The sequence below is a fragment of the Clytia hemisphaerica genome, unplaced genomic scaffold (assembly GCF_902728285.1).
Source record: "Clytia hemisphaerica strain Z4C2 unplaced genomic scaffold, Clytia hemisphaerica genome assembly, whole genome shotgun sequence".
NCBI classification, from domain to species: Eukaryota; Metazoa; Cnidaria; class Hydrozoa; order Leptothecata; family Clytiidae; genus Clytia; species Clytia hemisphaerica.
Window position 1 is genome coordinate 903,760 of NW_027103987.1, and position 20,607 is coordinate 924,366.

General features: G+C 36.1%; 1 protein-coding gene across 3 annotated transcripts; it reads left to right on the forward strand.

The window, feature by feature from the left end:
- The first annotated feature begins 1,693 nt into the window (after positions 1 to 1,693).
- Positions 1,694 to 19,472, forward strand: LOC136811140 (uncharacterized). 3 transcript variants are annotated; one of them, XM_067067753.1, is made up of 12 exons: positions 1,694 to 2,431; positions 2,868 to 3,228; positions 4,325 to 4,596; positions 6,014 to 6,178; positions 6,533 to 6,714; positions 9,093 to 9,207; positions 11,980 to 12,160; positions 14,550 to 14,602; positions 14,953 to 15,020; positions 15,898 to 16,022; positions 16,749 to 16,766; positions 18,003 to 19,472. In XM_067067753.1, the coding sequence occupies exons 1-12, from the start codon at positions 1,754 to 1,756 to the stop codon at positions 18,038 to 18,040; spliced, it is 2,256 nt and encodes a 751-aa protein (XP_066923854.1). In that variant the 5' UTR covers positions 1,694 to 1,753; the 3' UTR covers positions 18,041 to 19,472. The 3 variants fall into 3 exon arrangements, with proteins under 3 accessions (XP_066923854.1, XP_066923855.1, XP_066923856.1); XM_067067754.1 differs by having other exon boundaries at positions 16,752 to 16,766; XM_067067755.1 differs by having other exon boundaries at positions 2,871 to 3,228.
- The last annotated feature ends 1,135 nt before the right edge of the window (positions 19,473 to 20,607 follow it).

Sequence of the window (20,607 nt, forward strand, 5' to 3'; positions counted from 1 at the left end):
ATTTATTCCGTTTTAAAGCTTGCAGAAATTTTGCAATTTATATTCTTCTACAAGCCTTTTAATGTTTAAATTTATAGAGAATTTCCTCTTTGGTATGAACTGTATATGTTTCTTCTTTATATTTATAACGATAGTTTTTTAAAAAATTCTGTCAGATTTTTAAGTTTCAATCTCATTCTTTTGATAGATGAGCCGTAATAATGAATACTCTTTTTTCGAGGAACTCTGTGTGTTACCTCTGTAAGAGAAAGTATGGCAATGACATTTTAAAAGATGAACGTTTTGTAGTAAGATCCCTGGTTTGATTAGAGTTTTTTTCATTGTCTTGTCTTGTGTTATACTTTTGATCCCAATTTTTTTTGATTTTTCAGGATCTAAAAATATATATCCAAATGAAAAATGTGTACATGGTGGTAACCAGAGTAGGGGATGCCAATTTTTTTGGGCCTTTGTAGGGGGAGAGGTTACCAAGCTTTGCCAGGTTTAAAGCGACCGTAGCATAAAGGTAGAGCATCCAGCTACGGTGCGCAAGGTTGTGGGTTCGATCCCCAGCCGAGTCATACCAAAGATCCCCAAAATGGTACTTGATGCCTCTATGCTTGATGCTCAGCAACTAAAGAGACGGATCAAGGGTAAGTAGAGAAATCCAGGGAAAGGAGTGGCGCCCTCCCCTACCTTCGGGTAGACAGCTATACGAAAAGGGAGCCTTCGGGTCGCCCTCGGCTGCGGTCGCAAACTTACTTACTTGCCTAAAAAACTGGAGGGGGTGAGAATGAAGGTGGCGGATCAATAAGAAAGGGGGGTTTAGAAATTTTGGTCCATTTAATCATATACAAAATGGTCACAGTCTGTTTTAAAGTATAGAATATGCATACCAAAACACAAGAAGTGTATATTTAAAGAAAAAACAACAAATTTTCATTTAAAAATTGAGCAAAAGCTTTTCAATTAAAACTCATCTTCAGTGCTCTGTACAAGCGATGTTAAAAATGTTTTGGGATGGCAAAATTTCAAAGAAACAAAAGTGTATATCATGTTGATGAATATTGTCATATTGTGAAATGTTTGGCTTATACTCTTTGATCACTCACGAGTGCATGAAGCGGGTTTTCTACGAAACGAATTTTCTATAAAAAAAGGGATAAGATTTCATTACAGAAGGGGGTATATGGGGGATGAAATAAACCAAGGGGGTTCATACCTTTCTGTAAACTATGGTTGTTGCTCAAATGAATGCAAAGGACCAGATAATATCTTACGCCTGAGTGGCCAAGGACACCCTTCTCACAGACCCAGTAGGATTTTTTCAGCCAGTGGTGGTAAAAATAACGGACTGAAAGTCGATGATGATTGATATTTCCATAGTTTTTATTGCTGGGGATTTGAATTCCATTGTTTTCGATCCAGTAATGTCAATGGGGATGGAAAAAATTGCACAATATTTGCAGTGAGGATTATCTTATCTGTTTCTTTTCAGCGGGAACAAAAGTTAGAGTATAATTTTCCGCTGGGGACGATATTTTGGCCAATTTTTTCATTGGGAAGGGGTCCCAGTGGGTCTGTGAGAAGGGGATGTCTGAGGAAATGACTGGATAACTGACTAACTAATATTTTTCACCTACTCATACTCTTTTTGATTGTAAAGTGTAATGTGGCAATCAGAGAGTCTCACTGCTTTAAATTATAGATGCTATTTCATTGTTTTCTTTTTTTTAATTTTTCAGGAACTAAAGAATAACTTTACAATGAAAAAATGAGTACAGTCAGGGCGGCCGCCAAGACTTTCGATCACAAACCATTGAATATTGGTCCAAAACCTTATGGAGGTAGCAACAATAATAATAAAGCTAAACCAGTTAAAAAGCCTAGCTTTCTTGCTGCGAATGAAAATTTACCTAAAGGAACTAAACCAGTAATTTCTGCTAATGAACTATCAACTTTCAAACTTAAAAGCTCAAAAACGCCCAATGGTGGACCAACGCCCAATGGAGTGTCTACAGATGATAAATCAGAACTAAAAAATGTAAATTTAAAACCGCCCGTTCAAAGACAACAAGAGAAAGATAAAACGCGGGCGGTGAACAAAACACCGCCCGCAGTGCCTAAAAAGCCGCCAACAGATGATGAGTTAAAAGTGAAAGTCGTTGAAGACAAATCTGCAGACCAGATTAAAAATGAAAAAGAACGTGCTTCACTGCCTACTGGATCTGTACGGAACAGTAAATTAAAACTATTTGAAAAATTAGCGGCAGGTGAGGACGAACCGCCTGTTCGGCGACGTAACACGAAAAGTGGTGGAAGTTTTGCTTCAAACTCGTCTTCCGAACCAGGAAGTCCTCCGAAATTGTCGACATTTAAAAAGCCACAACCGGTAAAAAAACCAGATTCCTTGCCGAGGAAATTGGATCCACAGACTTTATCCATTCATCAGGTAGGCCTGTTTTGTTGAATTCATTTTATTCCAGATTATCTATTCTTCGTATTCCACGCTCTGTTCTAAAGAGATATTGCGAATGTGAGGATCTGACCTGGTTATCCTACCAAAACATTCAAAACCGCCTTGCCTTTTAATTGAATCAAAAGCGAAAACGAAAGCGAAAGCGACTGGGTTCTAATGTTTATCTTTTTGATTGGCCATTGATTTTGGTGCGATTGTTTTGCTTTTGCCAATCACCGCGCTCATAAGCTCGTTTAATATTTATCACAAATCTGGATGAAAAAGATCAAAGCGGTGCGCCAACCGGGGCAAGTTCTCTTACGGAGCCATGGCCTTTAGAGTGAATGCGTGTCATGCGCGGAGTATCAGAATCTACTCGGAGATTACGAGAAAGGTAGTATAGAATTTTGTCGTTTTCTTTTATATAAAGCAGCCTATCCTAGGGCCCAAACCTCCAAAACCAATACCTGCTGTTCGACCACTGAATCCTTCCAGTGAACCCGTCATACCAACAGAAACAGCATTAAAATCACCGGTATCACCGATAACAAAAGGACCAAGCCCCGTAGCGGTACCGGCCCCAGTGGCACCATTCGGCGGAAAAGCGCCGCAACCGCAACCTGTGGCTGATGCTGTGGAGGAAGAGCTTTATGATGATGTACAAGGTGTGGCTCCAGCTCAACAATCTCAAAGAGTTCAGATACCTAGTACTCAAACGGAATCGGTAAATGATGAAGTCATTCAAGATGAAATTTATGACGACGTTCAAGATCACCCAGTGGCTCAACAAGGTACACATTTTTTAATTAGTAACCAAAGAAAAGAAATTTTCACGGAACAAATTTTCGCGGAATTTATTTTCGCGGTTTTTTAACAAATCCGTGAAATTAAATTCCGCGAAACAAGAATATTCTCATGATTTAGAGAATCACCTTTAGAATTGGTGTTTTTAGGGCAAAATAAGCCATATTTTAAACAAAAATCCCCCCCCCCCCAACCGCGAAATTTAATGCAGCGAAAATTTCTTCCCTTAATCTAGCAATCAAAGAAATTCAAGGCTAGAGTTGCTTATAATGTTCCTTAAAAACTCACAGCTGACACACAACGTTGTTCAACGTTCATCTAACGTTATATGGACGTTGTGAACATTAGATGGACGTTGAAACAACGTTCTGTGCTTAATTGATTAAATGAATCATTTGAACTTCTTCGAAACATGATAATGGTTGCTCCGAATAAGAAAATTTGCTGTTGAAATCGAGGGCCCCGGTGTTGCTAAGCAACTTATTTTTTGGTAATTTTTCGGGCTGAACCCTTAGCAACTCTGTTGACGCTATAAAAATAATTTAAACCACATAATGGTACAAAAAAATTCCCTTCAAATCTGAGGAAGAAAGTATAACTTAACCCTTAGACCACGAGGGACGCGTATATGCATCCAAAACAAGTCTCAGCTCCTGACCGCTTGATTTAAAGGGAGATAAAGCCAATGCTTTTAGAAAGAGTATAAAAATAGTTTTCCAATGGTACCAAAATCATCTTCTAAATCAAAAGCTACAAGCTTTTATGGCACTTTAAATGTTTGAGTTTCAAAAAAAAAAATTAGAAAAATTTCAACTTTTTCAAAAAAACAGCGCGCACAATGGGTTAAGAGAAGAATTTTTGGAGGCAAGAGATTTAGTAGCCTATATTAGACGTCACGGCTAAAAAATGATGAAAATTCCCGGTTTCTGGTGAGGTTTTCGCTAGAGATTTCGGTGAACTGGGCGATTCGCCAATTCTGCTGCAAAGATTTTTTATGGAAAGCTGGTAAATATTGAGAAATCTTTTTGAAATTTGAACATCTAGCCATCATATAAATGTAAAACTGGCTTGTTATTTTTTCAGATGAATTATACGATGATGTAGGTAGCTTTCCACCGCCCCCGCCACCATCTACCGTCACACAGACACCTGCCCGTCCTGGTCAAGCTCCTACCCCTCCTGTACCTCTTAACAGGGGGCCAGCTCCACCTGCCCCCATCAGTACTGCTTCCAGAGTACCACCATCCATGTTAAACCGTAATCCGCTGCCGGCACCGATCGGTCAGCTTCCTGCTCCCACCGGTAGTGGTCCGGCTCCTGAGCAAGGGGAAGAGATATATGATGATGTAGGTCAGGTAAGTGATAATTCAAGTATGTTCTTTCCAAACTTCTGTTCAGTCCCTTAGTTCGTTTTTTAATGATTCTGATAACGCTCACCTGAATCGCAGACTTCTTAAGATATGTTTTCTATAAGAAACCCTTTTCGCTAGAGGATGAGTAAAAATGTTCTTAACATGCTCTTATTTTCGCCATTTTGTAGGTAATTTTTTGCGTTTTTCTAAGAAATCGGGTGTTTTAGAGTCCCCAAAGCCTAAAAATGTTCTTAATTTGTTCTTAACATTTTAGCCATCGAAGCCTTATGTTCTTATATAGTTTATTCTTATAAAAAACATGTATCTAGTCAGCATTAAATTTCATATATTTTTTGGACCTACCTCCGGGTACCCCGGTGGAGGTTCTATAAATTAACCCATGTCCGTCCGTCCGTTCGTCCGTCCGTCCGTCTGTTACCAGCTTTTCTCAGGATTGGCTCATTAGTTTTTTCTGATTTTTTGCACAATGATGCAAAATGGCAATGCCCAGAATGTGACGGAGCCCGATTTTTGAGAAAAAATTTATTTGGGCAAATTTGGGCCAAAAACTACCTAAAAATAGGGTTTTTTGGACTTTGTGCAAAATCCTGTCATTACTTTTTTCTGATTTTTTTGTACAAAGATGGAGGGCAAGATTCTCTAAAGAATGGCTGAAGTGGTTTTTCCCGGAAAATTCTTATTCGCCTTAAAAAACGGATTTTCGTATTTTGGGGAAATTCCCTTTAACCAAATAAGAAAATATAGCTTTTCTCAATGTTGACTCGTTATTTTTTTCTGATTTTTTTGCACAATGATGCAAAATGGTAATGCCTAAAATGTGTCGGAGCCCGATTTTCGAAAAAAAAATATATTTGGGCAAATTTGGGCCAAAAACTGCCTAAAAATAGGGTTTTTTGGACTTTGTGCAAAATCCTGTCATTACTTTTTTCTAATTTTTTGTACAAAGATGGAGGGCAAGATTCTCTAAAGAATGGCTGAAGTGGTTTTTCCTGGAAAATTCTTATTCGCCTTCAAAAATGGATTTTCGTATTTGGGGGAAATTCCCTTTAACCAAATAAGAAAATATAGCTTTTCTCAATGTTGACTCATAATTTTTTTCTGATTTTTTGCACAATGATTCAAAATGGCAATGCCCAAAATGTGAAGGAGCCAGATTTTTAAGGAAAATTTTTTTGGGAAAATTTGGGCCAAAAACAGCTTAAAAGGTTTTTTGGGCCTGAATGGTTTAAGTGATTTTCGTATTTGGGGAAATTCCTTTTTACCATTTTTCATTATTCAACACACAAGCTTTATTTTTCCATTCTGAATTTTTGTACAATTATTGTCACTTTTTTCTTATTTTCATCTGATGTTAATCATTAGGTAAGTCCATTCAGCATGTTGCTTGTTTTCATTACAGGCACCAGTTGCAGAAGAAATCTACGATGACGTAGGAGGCAATGAACTAGCGCAAACAGGGCGGCCGCCTATCCAACCACCCTCGACTCTACCAATACCAAAGATCGATCATGCACCAATTAAAACAGAAAAAACTTTTGTGAAATTACCCCCGGAAAAGTTCCAGGTAGGAAATACATCTCATTTGGGAAAACAAAATCGAATAAGGGAACTTATCGAATAAAAGAGTGTCGTTTAAGGGAATTTCTTGTTGATGGTGACTTTCAATAATATCGAATAATGGAGCGCATCGAATAGCAGAACGTCGAATTAGAGAGCCTCAACTCTACCATTTAGACGTTATTCCTGTTTTTATTACGCTCTCTCTCAGCACTTGTCTAAAGACTCCAATCAAAGATGGCGTATATAGATTTGTTTGGGTTTTTAAATACAAAATGAATGTCAGTGTTTGGAGCTGACACCTGATCTCTATGCTTTCTTAGAGAATGTTTTTGACCGCTTTAAATTTTTAATTTTTTAGATCCCTTATAACTTGGAGTCCTGGTTGAAAGACATTCTGACAGCAAACAAGAACAATTTGAGAAACCTAGACAACAATAGCTTGATATCACCAACAACTACCACACCAAATGCGATACCACTTCCACAAAGAACTATTGGAATTTCTTCGGCTGCCGTAGATGCATCCAACGCTGATGTTAGGTATGATTTTTCTTGTATACTAAAAGGGGTTGAGAGCACTTAGATTAAAGGCTCTGAACATACCAAATTTTTCGATTTTACACCAATTTAAATGGCAATTTCTGCATTTTAAAAAGATTAATGTATAACTTTTTTTATATGTCCTGTTAAACCTACCTTTTAAGAATTTAAAAATCGAAAAATTGAAATGAAAAAATTAAATGAAGAAGAAAACGAAGAGTTTTTCGAAGAAGAGTATTTCACCTTTCAAAGCCCTAATCTCGGTAAAAATCAAAAAAATTGGAATTCTTTTTGGTTCAGTTCTATTTAGTATCTAAAAATACAATTTCGAAAAATTTTTGTGGAAGTATCTTTCCTTTAAAATCTCCAAAAAACCTAATTTTTGGCAATTTTCTTCACCAAATTTCCATACGAAAACAGCTATTTTCCGAAAAAATCTAAATAAAGAAATTATTTGTCATTAACTTAAAAAAAGTTTGAAACAATAAAATGATTTCCCCGAGGTGATTAGGCTTTTTTTGTGTGGCAGTTTGTTCTTAAACATGTCAAAGAAGCGAAAACATAAGGTTTTATCTTCAAATTCTAAAATTGATTTTTCACTTTGACCAGAGCCCTTAAGGTGCAATTTGTCTCATGACTGGAGCCCTCAAATGATTTACCAGCCGAAACATTCAAAATATAAAGCGAAAAACAAGCTCCGAAAAAGTAAATCTTTTAAGATCATTCAAATTAAAATGATGTGATCATTTTTATGTACCTGATGATGGTATGAACACCGAAAAGTTTCGAAAGAAATGAAATTGAATTTTTAAATTTTTGTTTTAATCCAATATGACATGGCACACTTTGACATAAGGTCATTCGTGTTATTTTTTTTTGTATGGCTTAAATCTTAAGTTAAAGATGATGCATATTTTTGGAATTTGTTTTCTGCTTTATATTTGGATTAAATGGGTACCAGTTATGTTATAATGTGTAAGGTTTTACTTTACTTTACTTTATGGGAAGTTTCGCGATGCGAATTATGGTTTTTAGCCGAAATTTCACAGATAGAACTTTCGCGAATTCATATAAAATTTACCTTTTTTGGTTACAAAAACTCATAAAACACGCAAAAATTTAGCAAACAGTGCAAAACTGAGTAGGAAAATTTATTTTTCGCGAAAAAAAAACTTTCGCGTTTTTCAGGTTTAATTTCTTACCTGGCAGAAACTTTCGTGAAAAAGGATTAAAATCGCGAAAAACGCGAAAGTTTCTGCCATTAAAGTACTCAGTCCCGGGGTAGTCCGAATCGCAGACCTCTACAAAACCGCAGGTAGTATAAGTAGTAAGAAACCGTTAGTGGGAGCCAGTAGCCTAGTCCCGGGAGTACTAGGGTTGCTGACGGGTATTTGCCGCCTGACTTTTAACTTTTGGACCCTTTGCGGTACTAAAAAGGTGGAAAAAAGGAAATTTTCACTATCCCTTATTGGGACTCATTTTACCCAAATTCGTTCTGAGGTTTTAATTTTTTTAGATTTTTTCAACCCTTACAGGGACTACCAGGTTCCAAAAAGGCACCCTAAAGGGCGACACAAACCTGTACAATTCCAGTAAAAATGCAGAATTTTAAATCTTTGCTAAGGGTAAATAAGATAGAGACGCGTCCCCGTGAAAGCTTGGGTAGTCTGAAAACTCTTCATAAACTCGAAAATGAAAAAAAGAGCAGCGAGCAAAAGGTGGGTGGGTGGCCTTTCTACCTAAATATGAGGCCCTTTTTAGAGATTTTTTGTTTTGGGAACCCCTCACTTTATTAAGGTTGATGCAGTGGTTCAATCACTGCCAGCTTGAAAGTGGTCTAGGTTGGAAATTCCGAGTTACGGAGATTGGTTTATAAGCCATTGTTAGCTGAAGGAACCAGAAAACTAGTTCGAGTTAAGAGTCTCGAGTTATGAAGACTCCGATGTACCTTGTGTTACCTCACACTCAAATATCTCACTTTATGGATACTGGCTTATAAGGGTTTGTTAACCGAAGAGAACAGTAAACTTTCCCGCTCGACCAATCAAATCGCAGACACGTGACCATAATATTTTGATTTGCGTAGTATTGGAGTATGCCTTCAAAAACTAGTGAAAGATTAGCACTGCAACGACTTCTTCTAAAAGCGCTAATTTTACGAAAGGAGCAATGCGAGGATTTAGCGCCGAAAGTGGAGCGATCTGAGGGAACACGAGAATTGGTGGTTTCATGTAGTCATGCACGAGCCACTAAAAAACACTGAATTTTCAAAAATGTTTAGCCATATAGTGACCAATTTAGTAGACCGCGCGCACATTTCAACAAGCGAGATTATACTTTGTGGCATTGTAATAATATCGACGATTTCTTTCGCATAGTACCAACAATGACGATAAGAAGGATAAGAAGAAGAAAGAAAAAGAGAAGAAGAAACAGGAAAAAGCTGAAGCGAAAGAGCGACAACGACGAAATAAAGAACTCAGCACATTCGGTGTAAGTGAAATAGATTTCGAGCAACATTGATTAACCTTGATTAACGAGCAAACTAGACGAGGAAACTTAAGGCAATTTAACCTTATAGTACATTTGTATCTTCCACAGTAGACACCCCTTATGTATTTAATTAACCAAAAACTTCCTCCATAGTTCGATGAATCAACCGTGTGAAAATGATAATTATACTAGATGAAATTTATTGGTAATTTCCTGGTAAGGGTTGTAAAAATGGTAGAGTCATTCCTATTGTAATTTTGAGAAACCTTCCCCAGTTGGCACCCCTATGTATTTAATTAACCAGAATTTTTCTCCATAAGTGAAGTCACCAGGTACTACAGGGTTAGGATACGCTAAGGAAAATTATAAGGTCGTGAGTGTTGTATGTACAAGTACATCCCTATGGGCACGCAACGTCGTATGGACATTCAATGGACGGCATTAAGACCTTTGGACGCCCTACAAACGTACATTAGACGTCCAAAAGACGTTTGTGCCCATTGGGATTTGACGCTCTCTGAATCGGGGAATTTGATTTTCATCGAATAAGAACGAATGATAGAGCGTCGTTTAAGAGAGTTTCTTATTGACGGTGACCTTCATAATGAAGCGTATGAAATAGTAAACGTCGAATTACAGAGCGTCGACTACTAATTTTTACAAAAACAATATTATCCCATAACAGTTATTGTATCTTCATAGTTTAACAACTAAGTTACTGTTTAATCGTATTATACATACGACTCCAGGTTAGATTTAGAGCAGAGAAAAATATTTCAAGAACTCGAAAAACAAAATAATTCTACTACACGTGACCGGTTAAAAATGGTACTGTTTAGTCGCATATAGCCTATACTAGATGTCACCCGCGTTTTTTCTACTCAATATCTATTCCACTTTGCGACTTTTTCGAATGTTTGGAGCCCACGTTTTCGGGCTCAGAACATTCGATTTTTTGACGTCACTTTTAACTTTTAAAGCTCATGCAGTAGCGAAAAAATCGAATTTGCGTCAAAGCACTTGAAAGGATTCTATTTTTCCGAAATCTTCAAAGTGGAACTAACTAAGAAATGGAATGAAATATCCCGGTTTTTGGTGAGGTACTCGCTAAGCCACATACTACTTATTCGAGATTCAACTGTCATGAGTTTCGCGATTCTGAGAAACAAATTGTCATTTGAAGCATTTTCACTTTAAAAAAACCACTTTAAGATTTTCTCAACTTGACTTAACTTAACTTTTTTGACATTTTCTGTTCGGAAATGGCTATTATATCTTCAGTATTTTTATCTTGTAAAATTATCTCTATAATAGATGTCATTCACTTCGTATCCATAGATTTATAAAGCCCGAAGGGCTAGATGGCGTACTCTTGCTGAAAAGTGTGCCGTGGTTTGGTAGGCAATCCTACCTAAATCACGTGACATTACAATAGAATTTCAGCGCTTGAGCAATCAGAAGCTTCGCGGGGTTTCGAAAACAATAGCAACAATATTTTTTCCGATATTCACTTTTTGCAAAGCGAATTTATGAGCGAAGCAGTTTTGCTATATTGTGCACGTACCTTTAACTTCTATCCCAAGCGAAAATTTGCTATAAAATTTGCTATATAAATCACATCTTCAAACCGATGATTTTATCAAAATGACATTGAATGGTTTGTCTTGAAGCCACGAAAACTTTCTCGGTTTGGTAGCTAGGACTGCGAAAAATGCCGTTTTAAAATGGTGTACCCTAACAGTGAACAGCAACAAAATTACCGGAAGCCGAAACACGGGCTTAGAATCTGAAGTTGATCAAATTGCCGCGCGGGCGGCACGCATCTAAGCAATCTAAGCAGTGGTTCTTCGGTTTTAAATGTTTATTTTGCTGTTAAATGGAAAAAAATTAGTTTGAACGTTCACAGAAAGGATCTTCATCATCCCTTGAATTTTAACAGCAAAAGTATCAAGTATCAAATAAGGTCAATTAATGAGAGGTTTTTGCAAGTCGCGCGGGCGGGCGGGAGGAGTGCTCTTTTAGTGAACGAAACTTACCTTGCAAAACCAAGTGGATATTCTATGATAAAGAAGTACGGAGGTAATCAAATTTGTCGAATTTGTCAAGAAATAAATCAAAACTGCCCAACAAGCCATCATTGTACATTTTTGTTTTTGTTTTATTTTTATGTTTTGATGATTTCGACAGACGATTCGTGATTCGAATAAAAATGTTCGATCGTTCGACTAATATCGTTCGATTTTATTAAGGCACCATTTACACTAGAATAACTAGAAGGAAAAAAAAGAGCGATGCGCGGCGGGCGGGCGGCGGGTGTTGTGCCGCCGTGGATTATATGGTGTGTTTGGGGCATTAAGGCTCTTACGACCCTGTCTGTATAGCGGCTTTATTAGAGGGATTTTTAGAGTGTCTCTTATTTTTGCTACCAACTTGCGAATTGAGGGGGAGTCTGGATCGCTTTGCAACCCTTATACAATACGGCTAGTTTTTGCCTGCGATGGCTCAAAGCACGACATCTAGCCTTTCGGGTTTTATATCTATGTTCATATCTCGGTCACACTCTCAAAACAATGTTATCTCCCAAGTGTAATCAACACCATTTCTTATCTCTATAATAGCTGTCACTCGATATCTTGGTCACTCGGCATTTTTATCTCCCAAGTGTAATCAACACCATTTCTTATCTCTATAATAGCTGTCACTCGATATCTTGGTCACTCGGCATTTTTATCTCCCAAGTGTAATTGACACCATTTCTTATCTCTACCATAGCTGACACTTGATATCTTACAATCACGTCTCGGTGGTATGTACATCTCATCGAAAGATTGCTCTGTCAAAACCAAACTGCACCTTTCTTATAAAGCTGGCGATGAACTAACAATGGTTGAAGTAGCGAAACAGTTTCGATTGAAAGGCAAGATGGTAGTGCAAAACAACCGTGATGGAAAAGGTACCTATCTTTTAGCCTGGGGTCCACTTAAAGCTTTTATATAGACTGGATGGTGTGATTAAGTGGCCCGGTAGTGTATGGTAATATGCTTTTGCTTAGGCGGAACAGTCCGCTAGATTTTGGTTGTTTTTGGAAGGTAAAAACAGTATGAAACAATGTTTTTATTTGAGAATAAGGAATTTCAAATATGTTATTGATGTTTGTTTCTCATTTTTGAATATATCTCCAAGTAGTTTTATTGTTATTTGGATTTTTAACATTTTCTCTCAAAATGGTTACCGTCGTCAAATACTCCTAGTCTACTTCATTGGACTCAGCATCATAAAAAAAAGAAGCAAAGTTTAGCCAAAAGTAGACTCTAGCCTACCTATCTTTGTGCTACGTTCAGACCAGAATAATTTCTATACATTTATCAACCCTTAGAGGCGTGGTTAGCTTTTTAGGAGACTGGTAATGAATGTACATGGAAAATTTGTTCTTGGTGCACGGCATTTTTTTAGCCTGTTCCACCTCTACCATCGGCGATTTTTTGAATAGTTTTACCGTCTGTTACAGTTAGATGAATTTTGTGCATTGTACTAGTACAGTTGGAAATTTATTCAATTTATAGAGGGTGAGGAGTGGTAAGGGGGCGAGTCTCAATGTAATTGGCTTAGTTTACCCTTAAGGGTAAAGTATTTTTTTCAAGATTCTGAAAGTTTGAAAAGTGTATATTATAACGATGAGAAAAAGGAAATTCTTTTTTTAGGAGCAAAATTTGGAAAGGGAGATTCAAGTGGTATTAATATATTTTTTATTGGACCTACCCCGGTGGAGGTCCTATAAATTAACCTTTGTCCGTCTGTCCGTCCGTCCGTTAGTTACCAGCTTTTCTCATGATTGGCTCATTAGTTTTTTCTGATTTTTTGCACAATGATGCAAAATGGCAATGCCCAAAATGTGACGGAGCCCGATTTTCGAAAAAAAAATTTTGGGGGTAAATTTGGGCCAAAAAACGGCTAAAAAACGGGTTTTTTGGACTTTGTGAAAAATTGGATCATTAATTTTTTCTGATTTTTTGCACGAAAGTAGGGTACCATCATAGGTATAAGATGGCTCAAGCAGATTTTTGCAAAAAAATTTTGTCGGCTCAAAAAACGCATGTTTATCTATAAGAATCACTATTAATTAAAGCATACATCGATGTTCTTAGTCAAATTACTCAATTTTTTTATGAGATAGATGTTTTTCTGCTCATGAGGGCTTACTTTTGAAGAATATGTGTGTTTAGACAGGAAATTTGGGTTGCTTGGCGTGTTTTAATAGAAAAACTGGCCAAATTCGATATTTTTTTATAAGCACATTATCAATTACTTAGGTATTGGCTTTTCTCGAGATTGGCTCTTACATTCTTTATGATTTTTTACACAAAGATGCATAACTATAAACCCTTGAATGTGACAGAACCCGATTTTCGAAAAAAAATGTTTTTGGGCAAATTTGGGCCAAAAAACGGCTAAAAAACGGGTTTTTTGGACTTTGTGAAAAATTGGATCATTATTTTTTTCTATTTTTTTGCATAAAAGAAGGGTACCATCATAGGTAAAAGATGGCTTAAGCAGATTTTTGCAAAAAAAATTTGTTGGCTCAAAAAACGCATGTTTATCTATAAGAATCACTATTAATAAGCATACATCAATGTTCTCAGTCAAATTACTCAGTTTTTTTATGAGATTGATGTTTTTTTTTCTCACGAGTGTTTAGACAGGAAATTTTGGTTGTTTGGCGTGTTTTTTATAGAAAAACTGGCCAAATTCGATATTTTTTATAAGCACATTATCAATTGCTTAGGTATTAGATTGATTGGCTCTTTCATTTTTTACGATTTTTTGCACATAGATGCATAACTATAAATCCTCGAATGTAACGGAGCCCGATTTTTGGAGAAAAAAAAATTGGGTAAATTTCAGCTAAAATAACGGCCATAAAAGGGTTTTTTGGACTTAGTGAAATATTGGACCATTGTTTTTTTCTGATTTTTTGTATGAAAGTAGATAAAAGATGGCTCAAGCAGACTTTTGTAAAAAATGAATTTTTCAGCTCAAAAAAAGCATCTTGATCAATAAGAATCACTATTAATAATCATACATCAATGTTCTTAGCCAAATTACTCAATTTTTTGGAGATGTTTTTTTGCTCACGAAGTCTTGAATATGAAAGAACAAGAGCATGAAATTTTGGTTTCTAAACGTTTTTTTATAAGAAACAAACGACTAATTTTAATAGATCGTCACTATTTGTGTTCTGAATGATTGTTTAATGGTCACGTCACGTAGATATCAATTATAAACGTGTTAAATGCATAATCCAGGTAGGTCCATCAAAGTATCACTTGTTCTTTCTTTTACAGTTGGATATGTATTAAAATCGGATTTTGGCATCCCTGATGATGATCCTGAGGAGGTTAGGAACTAGTTCTCAGACTCTTTTAAAAGTCTAGCCACGTACCAACGTAGCCAAATTATCCAAGATCTTATTTTTTCAATAAATTTCCCAAACCGAATATGTATTCGATGATTTTGGGCGGAAACTCAGATTTTTACATTTTTACATCCCCTCCCACCCTCCCCGCTTCCTCCAAAATAAAAGAAATGCTGATTTTTCGTTCTTTTTCTCCGAATAAAAATTCATTTTTAGTGCATTTTCCGGCCATATTTCTTAACTTAAATCGACTCAAACTTCAGCTCCCCCTCCCCACCAATATCAAAATACTTCCTACGGCACTGCAAACTATGTTATTTTTATTTTTTCAGATCGAACCAGAGCCAGAACCTGTCACACCGACACTGTCAACACCATCTATGAACGACGTAGCTACCAGGTATGATTATTCAACCCAAAAATCGTCGCATCAAAATTAAAAAAGCTTTAAGTCCATTTTTGTTGTTTTGAGAAAATCGACTTTGAATCATTTTTTTTTAAATCCTGAAAAACTTTTAACATTTGAAATATTTTTGTGTAAAAAAAAAGCCAAAATCGTTCCCACCCTGGCTTTTTTGGCCTAATCTGATGTGACTTAAGGCTTTTTTAACCGTAAAAACAAAGTGAAAAGTAAATTCTTATTTTTCTAAAAATTTAAAATCAGGCCACTTTAAGCTCTCTAATTCAATTTCCAATAAGAGAGCGCATCGAATTGTAGAGCGTCGTTTAGCAGAATTTCTTATTGACGGTGGCTTTCAATACTATGTTATTATGGAATAATGGACCATATCAAATAGTAGAAAGTCGAATTAGAGAGCGTCAACTGTATAAGCAAACAATAGAAGATTCCGCAGTGAACTTTCTTTAAATTGAACCACTCTGTAATTCGAACTTCCTATTTGAGTTCAAATTAGCGAGAGTTAGCTTTACGTACCCAGGACATTCTTATTCCAACCCCCCCCCGCTTGTTTTGAGATTTCTACCAACCCCCAGCTATTAGGTACCCGAGAGTAGACGATGCTATCGTCCATATACTATAATATATTATCAAGATATAACATAGTTTGTATACTTTAAAACGTAATATATTGCGCGGCGGAAAATAGAGTCTGTGTTTACGTTTTTAAGACAACAGCTACCCCCGAAAAGACTTCCCGTCTTCACGTTTGTTCCTCTTAGATGAAACTCGTCTTAGACTATAGCATAGTCTACCCGAGATTATTAACGAAAAGTCTGATTCGTGAACTATGTGTCCATCTTTTTGTGTCTTATTTCAGTAACGTTAACATGATCGAAACTTTTGATGACGAGGGTGACGATATATATGACGAATGTGGAACCGCCCTTCCACCTGTTGTTGCCGCCCCGCCTGTACCAAACACACCCCGACCACAATTTGCAGGTATGTAACACTCCTGTTTTAGTGGCATGGTGATAATTTTTTAGTGATTGGAGGGATAAAATGGAAAGGCTAAATACGAATGAGAATGGAAAATCTACAGTTTTTGGGAGATTCTGAGGTTTAATTTTTACGTGAGTGTTCCCGTTTCATATCAGACACATATTTCATATCAGGACAGTGTTTGCTTATTGTTATGTTATGCTGATATAAGCAAAAAAATGTTTTTTCCCTCTTTCTGACCAATCTTGCTCCATCCGTGTCAATCCAATGTGGAAAAGCTTGTGAATTAAAATTGATGAGTAAAAAAACGATATCACTCTTATTTAAAAACAAAATCTTTAAAAACCATTTTGGATTACTAAAGGCTGTTTTTTCCAGCGGGAATAAAAATCCATTTGTAGTTTTTCGATGGTGTTGAAGTTTATTAAGAGTATTTTCTAACTAGGACGATCTTTTTCCAATATTTCCAGTGGATAGGGGGTCATAGATTTTTTTATATAAAGCTACTCTTTTTTTTTCCAGCCACAGTAGTTAAGCTAGACTAAATTTTACGAATGAATATTCCTAATAGGCCAAGAAAGTATCATTACGTCGAATATTTCCCCTAATTGCCTTTAAAGACCACTCTAAAAGACTACAATTTTTTTCTTACGTTTAGGCGTTTAGCATTCCAAAATTTAGGTTTAACAATTGAATTTGACTATTTTTCTATTCTTTTCGTTTAAGCAGCACAAGTCCCTACAGGTAATTATTCATTTTCTTTACCCAAGTACTGTATTCATTTTGATGTGTTTGAATCGTAATTTTGTGAAGAAATGTTAAAGTCTCTAGTCTAAGATATCATTTCTCTGCTGTCAAAATCCTATCTCGAAAATGGTGTTTGGGACTTTTTTGCTTTCCAAATTTAAAATTTTGTGTATTGGACTATTCCGGAAAAAATTTTGTAATTTTTTAAAAGGTGACCCCCCTAGATTTTTCCAATTTTTCAGGACCCCCTTGGATTTCTTTCTTCCATTTCTTTCTTCCATTTCTTTGCCACCCTGGATTTTCGACCTCGTTATACTAACCACCCTGGATTTTATCATTCAAAAAACTAGACCACCCTGGATTTTTTATTTTCCAAACCACCCTGGACGTCGCACCTCCTCGCATAGGGGTTACAAACTATTTCTGGAATAACCCATTGCCCTTTTCTTGTAGTGGAGAAAGATCCTATCTCCAAAAGAAAAGGTCTATATCAAAGTGTATTAGACACCTTTGCCTTGATTTCAGCAATTTCGCGATTTCGTGTTTGGAATTTTGACTGGTGCAAATATAGCTTTGTACATTTGCTCAGCATTCTTGTTCAATTTCTGAAAGATTTTCTATGACTATCCCTGATATTATACTTAATGCTTATGGGATCAGGGCCAGCGTTTGTTATACCTTATCGGGGAAAACTTCGCTGGGGAAAAGTGACGAAATTTTGGACAAGTGACGAATATTTTCCCCGACGAAAATTTTCCCCGGCCTTAATGCGTTTACCAACTACCAGCAAGTGAGGAATTTTTCCCCGACGAAAATTTTCCCCGACGAAGTCTTCCCCGATAAGGTAATTAAAATAATCTTTACGTTTGCGTGATGGTAAAAATTTTGGATAATTTCACTGGCTCGCCTCTTTGTAAAAGAGAAAAAGAGTGTTAGATCTGGTTAAAGTTACACCCTTTCATCGGGTGAAATCCGCCCATGTGAATGACCTGTTGAAAGAAATTGCTAAAAACGGGTACTTTCAAGCATCGATAAGATTATCAAAGTAAACCCGGTTAAAATGTATTGATCTTCTCTAGCCCGGGCAAAACGGAATTTTGTTGCCTCACCCCAGTCAAAAATTGCATTAATAAAGTTAACCGCCGGCCAATCGATGGGTACACTGAGACAAGGGTGTAAAGTTTAATGTGAGATGTGAGGCAAATAACAAATGATTGATACTTTTTTTTGTAGAAGCTGGACCAGGAGAAGAAATTTATGAAGAATTATAGATGGCTCCCTATTTGTGAAATTTCATTGGCAGTTGACGAGAAATGCTATGATGTGATTGGTTACGAGTAAAGCTTTTATGTATTTCCATTGGCTTCTAACAAGAGATAGCATAAAATGATTGGTTGAGATATTGGTATCACTTTGTATGTTCACTGGAAACTGACAACAAATTCTAAGATGTGACTGGTAAAATGAGTAATGACATTTTGCATTTCTACTGGCATCGACAACAAAAGCTAATGATAAGTTATGGATCTTAAGGGTTATATTTTTGACGGAGAGTGTTTCTTTTTATCCCTATACTCCTTATAAGGAAACGAGGACTCTCCGTCATGGATTTTGAAGCCCTCCACCTCAAATCCGGTTGGTTTAGGGGATCATCAAGTTGTATTTTGGTTGGAAGCTGAGATGATAGGAAAATACAGTTGACGCTCTCTAATTCGATTTTCAAGGGGAATAGGATTTTCATCGAATAAGGGAGCTTATCGAATAAGGGAGCGTCGTTTATGACAGTTTCTTGTTGACGGTGACTTTCAATATTATCGAAAATAAGGGAGCCTATCGAATAGTAGAACGTCGAATTAGAGAGCGTCAACTGTATGCGAAAATATTACAAAATTTCGATCTTATTGTTGGAGAGACCTATCTGAAACTGAAACGCGTTCTACGTTGTGATTGCCCAATATAACCAAAGTTCTCCATGACTGTTGTTTCAAGAAAGTCAAGCCGAATGTTCATTGACCAGTGAAATCCATCAAAATCTTAAAAGCCTACATTACACCTTCTAATATATCTTATACGTTTAGAGCTTCTAGAAATTCCATTATTGTCTACCGTGAGTATCACAGCTCGAATAAGTTGAGCTCTGGTACCTGGGTACCCAGGGCACTTTTTGTCATCTTATCCAAAAAAAATACGTTTACGCCACATTTTTTCTACGGAGTTTTTTGTAGTACATGTTTTTTATAAGCATCTAAATATTTGAAAACATGTTTGGAGATGCTTAGGTCGAGGGCTTGACAAGGCTGAAAGGTGCTTATAAGGATGCTTTTATCCCAAGCAAAAATTCTAAAAAATCCGTAAAATCCCAGCCAAAATCAGCCATAATCATTTTTCGTAGGCTCAGGGTAATGCTCAACACATGCTTAAATTTTTGTCATATCTGAGCTTATAATTGTAATGCTTATAAATAAACATAGCATTTAGTTTTACAGTAATCTTGGGCAAACCTTAAACCTTAATTTTATTGTTGTATAAAATCATAAATATTATTTTTTGTAAAAACAATCTGAATTTATTTGAAATTTTATTTTTTTATTTTCATTTTCATTTTTTTCATGTAGAAATTTTTTTTATAATTAAATATCTATCATTCAAATTTTGTATCTTTTACAATTTGTTTTTTAAATACAGAAATTCTTCTAAATTTAATTGCCGGTTTGACATCGTTAGAGCTAAAGCTCGTTAAAAAGATATTATGGAGTGGAATATTATATATCTGTGATGCTCAAAGAATCAATCGTGTGAAATGATATTATTGAGGTAAAGCATACCAGGACGAAAAATGTAATAGGCTAGTGAAAATACGAAATTTGATTGGTTGAAACTCGCTAGCCTGTTAAATTTTCATTCGTCGTCGTGATTTAACAGATTTACTTTAACTTCACTAATCATACTAGATAATGAAATTCATAGTGTTTCTTTTCACTTTTAGGGTCCCTGGCTGGTACATGCTGGAGTTTTTACAAGCTCTTTTTTGATTTGGTTGGTCGTTAACCTGTAATAAAACAATTTTGTTACTTTTTCTAAAGAACGCGTCATCTCTATTACTTCAAATAACCAATTAGTGAAGTCTCTTGTAAAAACTCCAGCTCATCCCGGCTGGTAGGGGTTGTGAAAATGATGGAAACATTCCTATTGTAATCTTGGAAATAAACAGTCCTATCTAGAAATTCTGTTGAAAATTTTAGTAATTGTAGGGGGTCTATTTTTCAAACCTCTGTAGCGATGACAAGTTCTAACTTGACTGACTAAAATTCAAACTCCTTATCTTCTTATATGGAAATCTAGCGTTGACGTACAGAAGAGTATATATCATTTCTTGACAGAATGTTTGATTGGTTTGATTTATATATTTAGAAAAATTCAAAAAAAATTAAAAATACGTATAATTATGAAAATATTGCTCTTTAAATTCAAGAAGAGCTAAACTTATGCTGGAAATTTTTTGATTTTTAACCGTGCGTGTCCTAAGAATTTTAACCATAACATAAACCATAAATTTTTCATTAAAGTTTTGTTTTTAAATAAGAGTGATATCGATTGCCTACTCAGCAATATTAATTTGCAAGCTTTTTCACATTGAATTGACACGAATGTGGAGCAAATTTGGTGAGAAAGAGAAAAAGAAAAAAATTTTTTGCTTATATCAGCATAATCTAACAATAGGCAGACACTGTCCTGATATGAAATATCATCATCATCCTTCGATCTAGGTCCGAATGGACCTCTCCCTCCACAGCTCTCGATCAGCCATTGCAGTGCCCAGTTCCTCAATCTCTAGCCC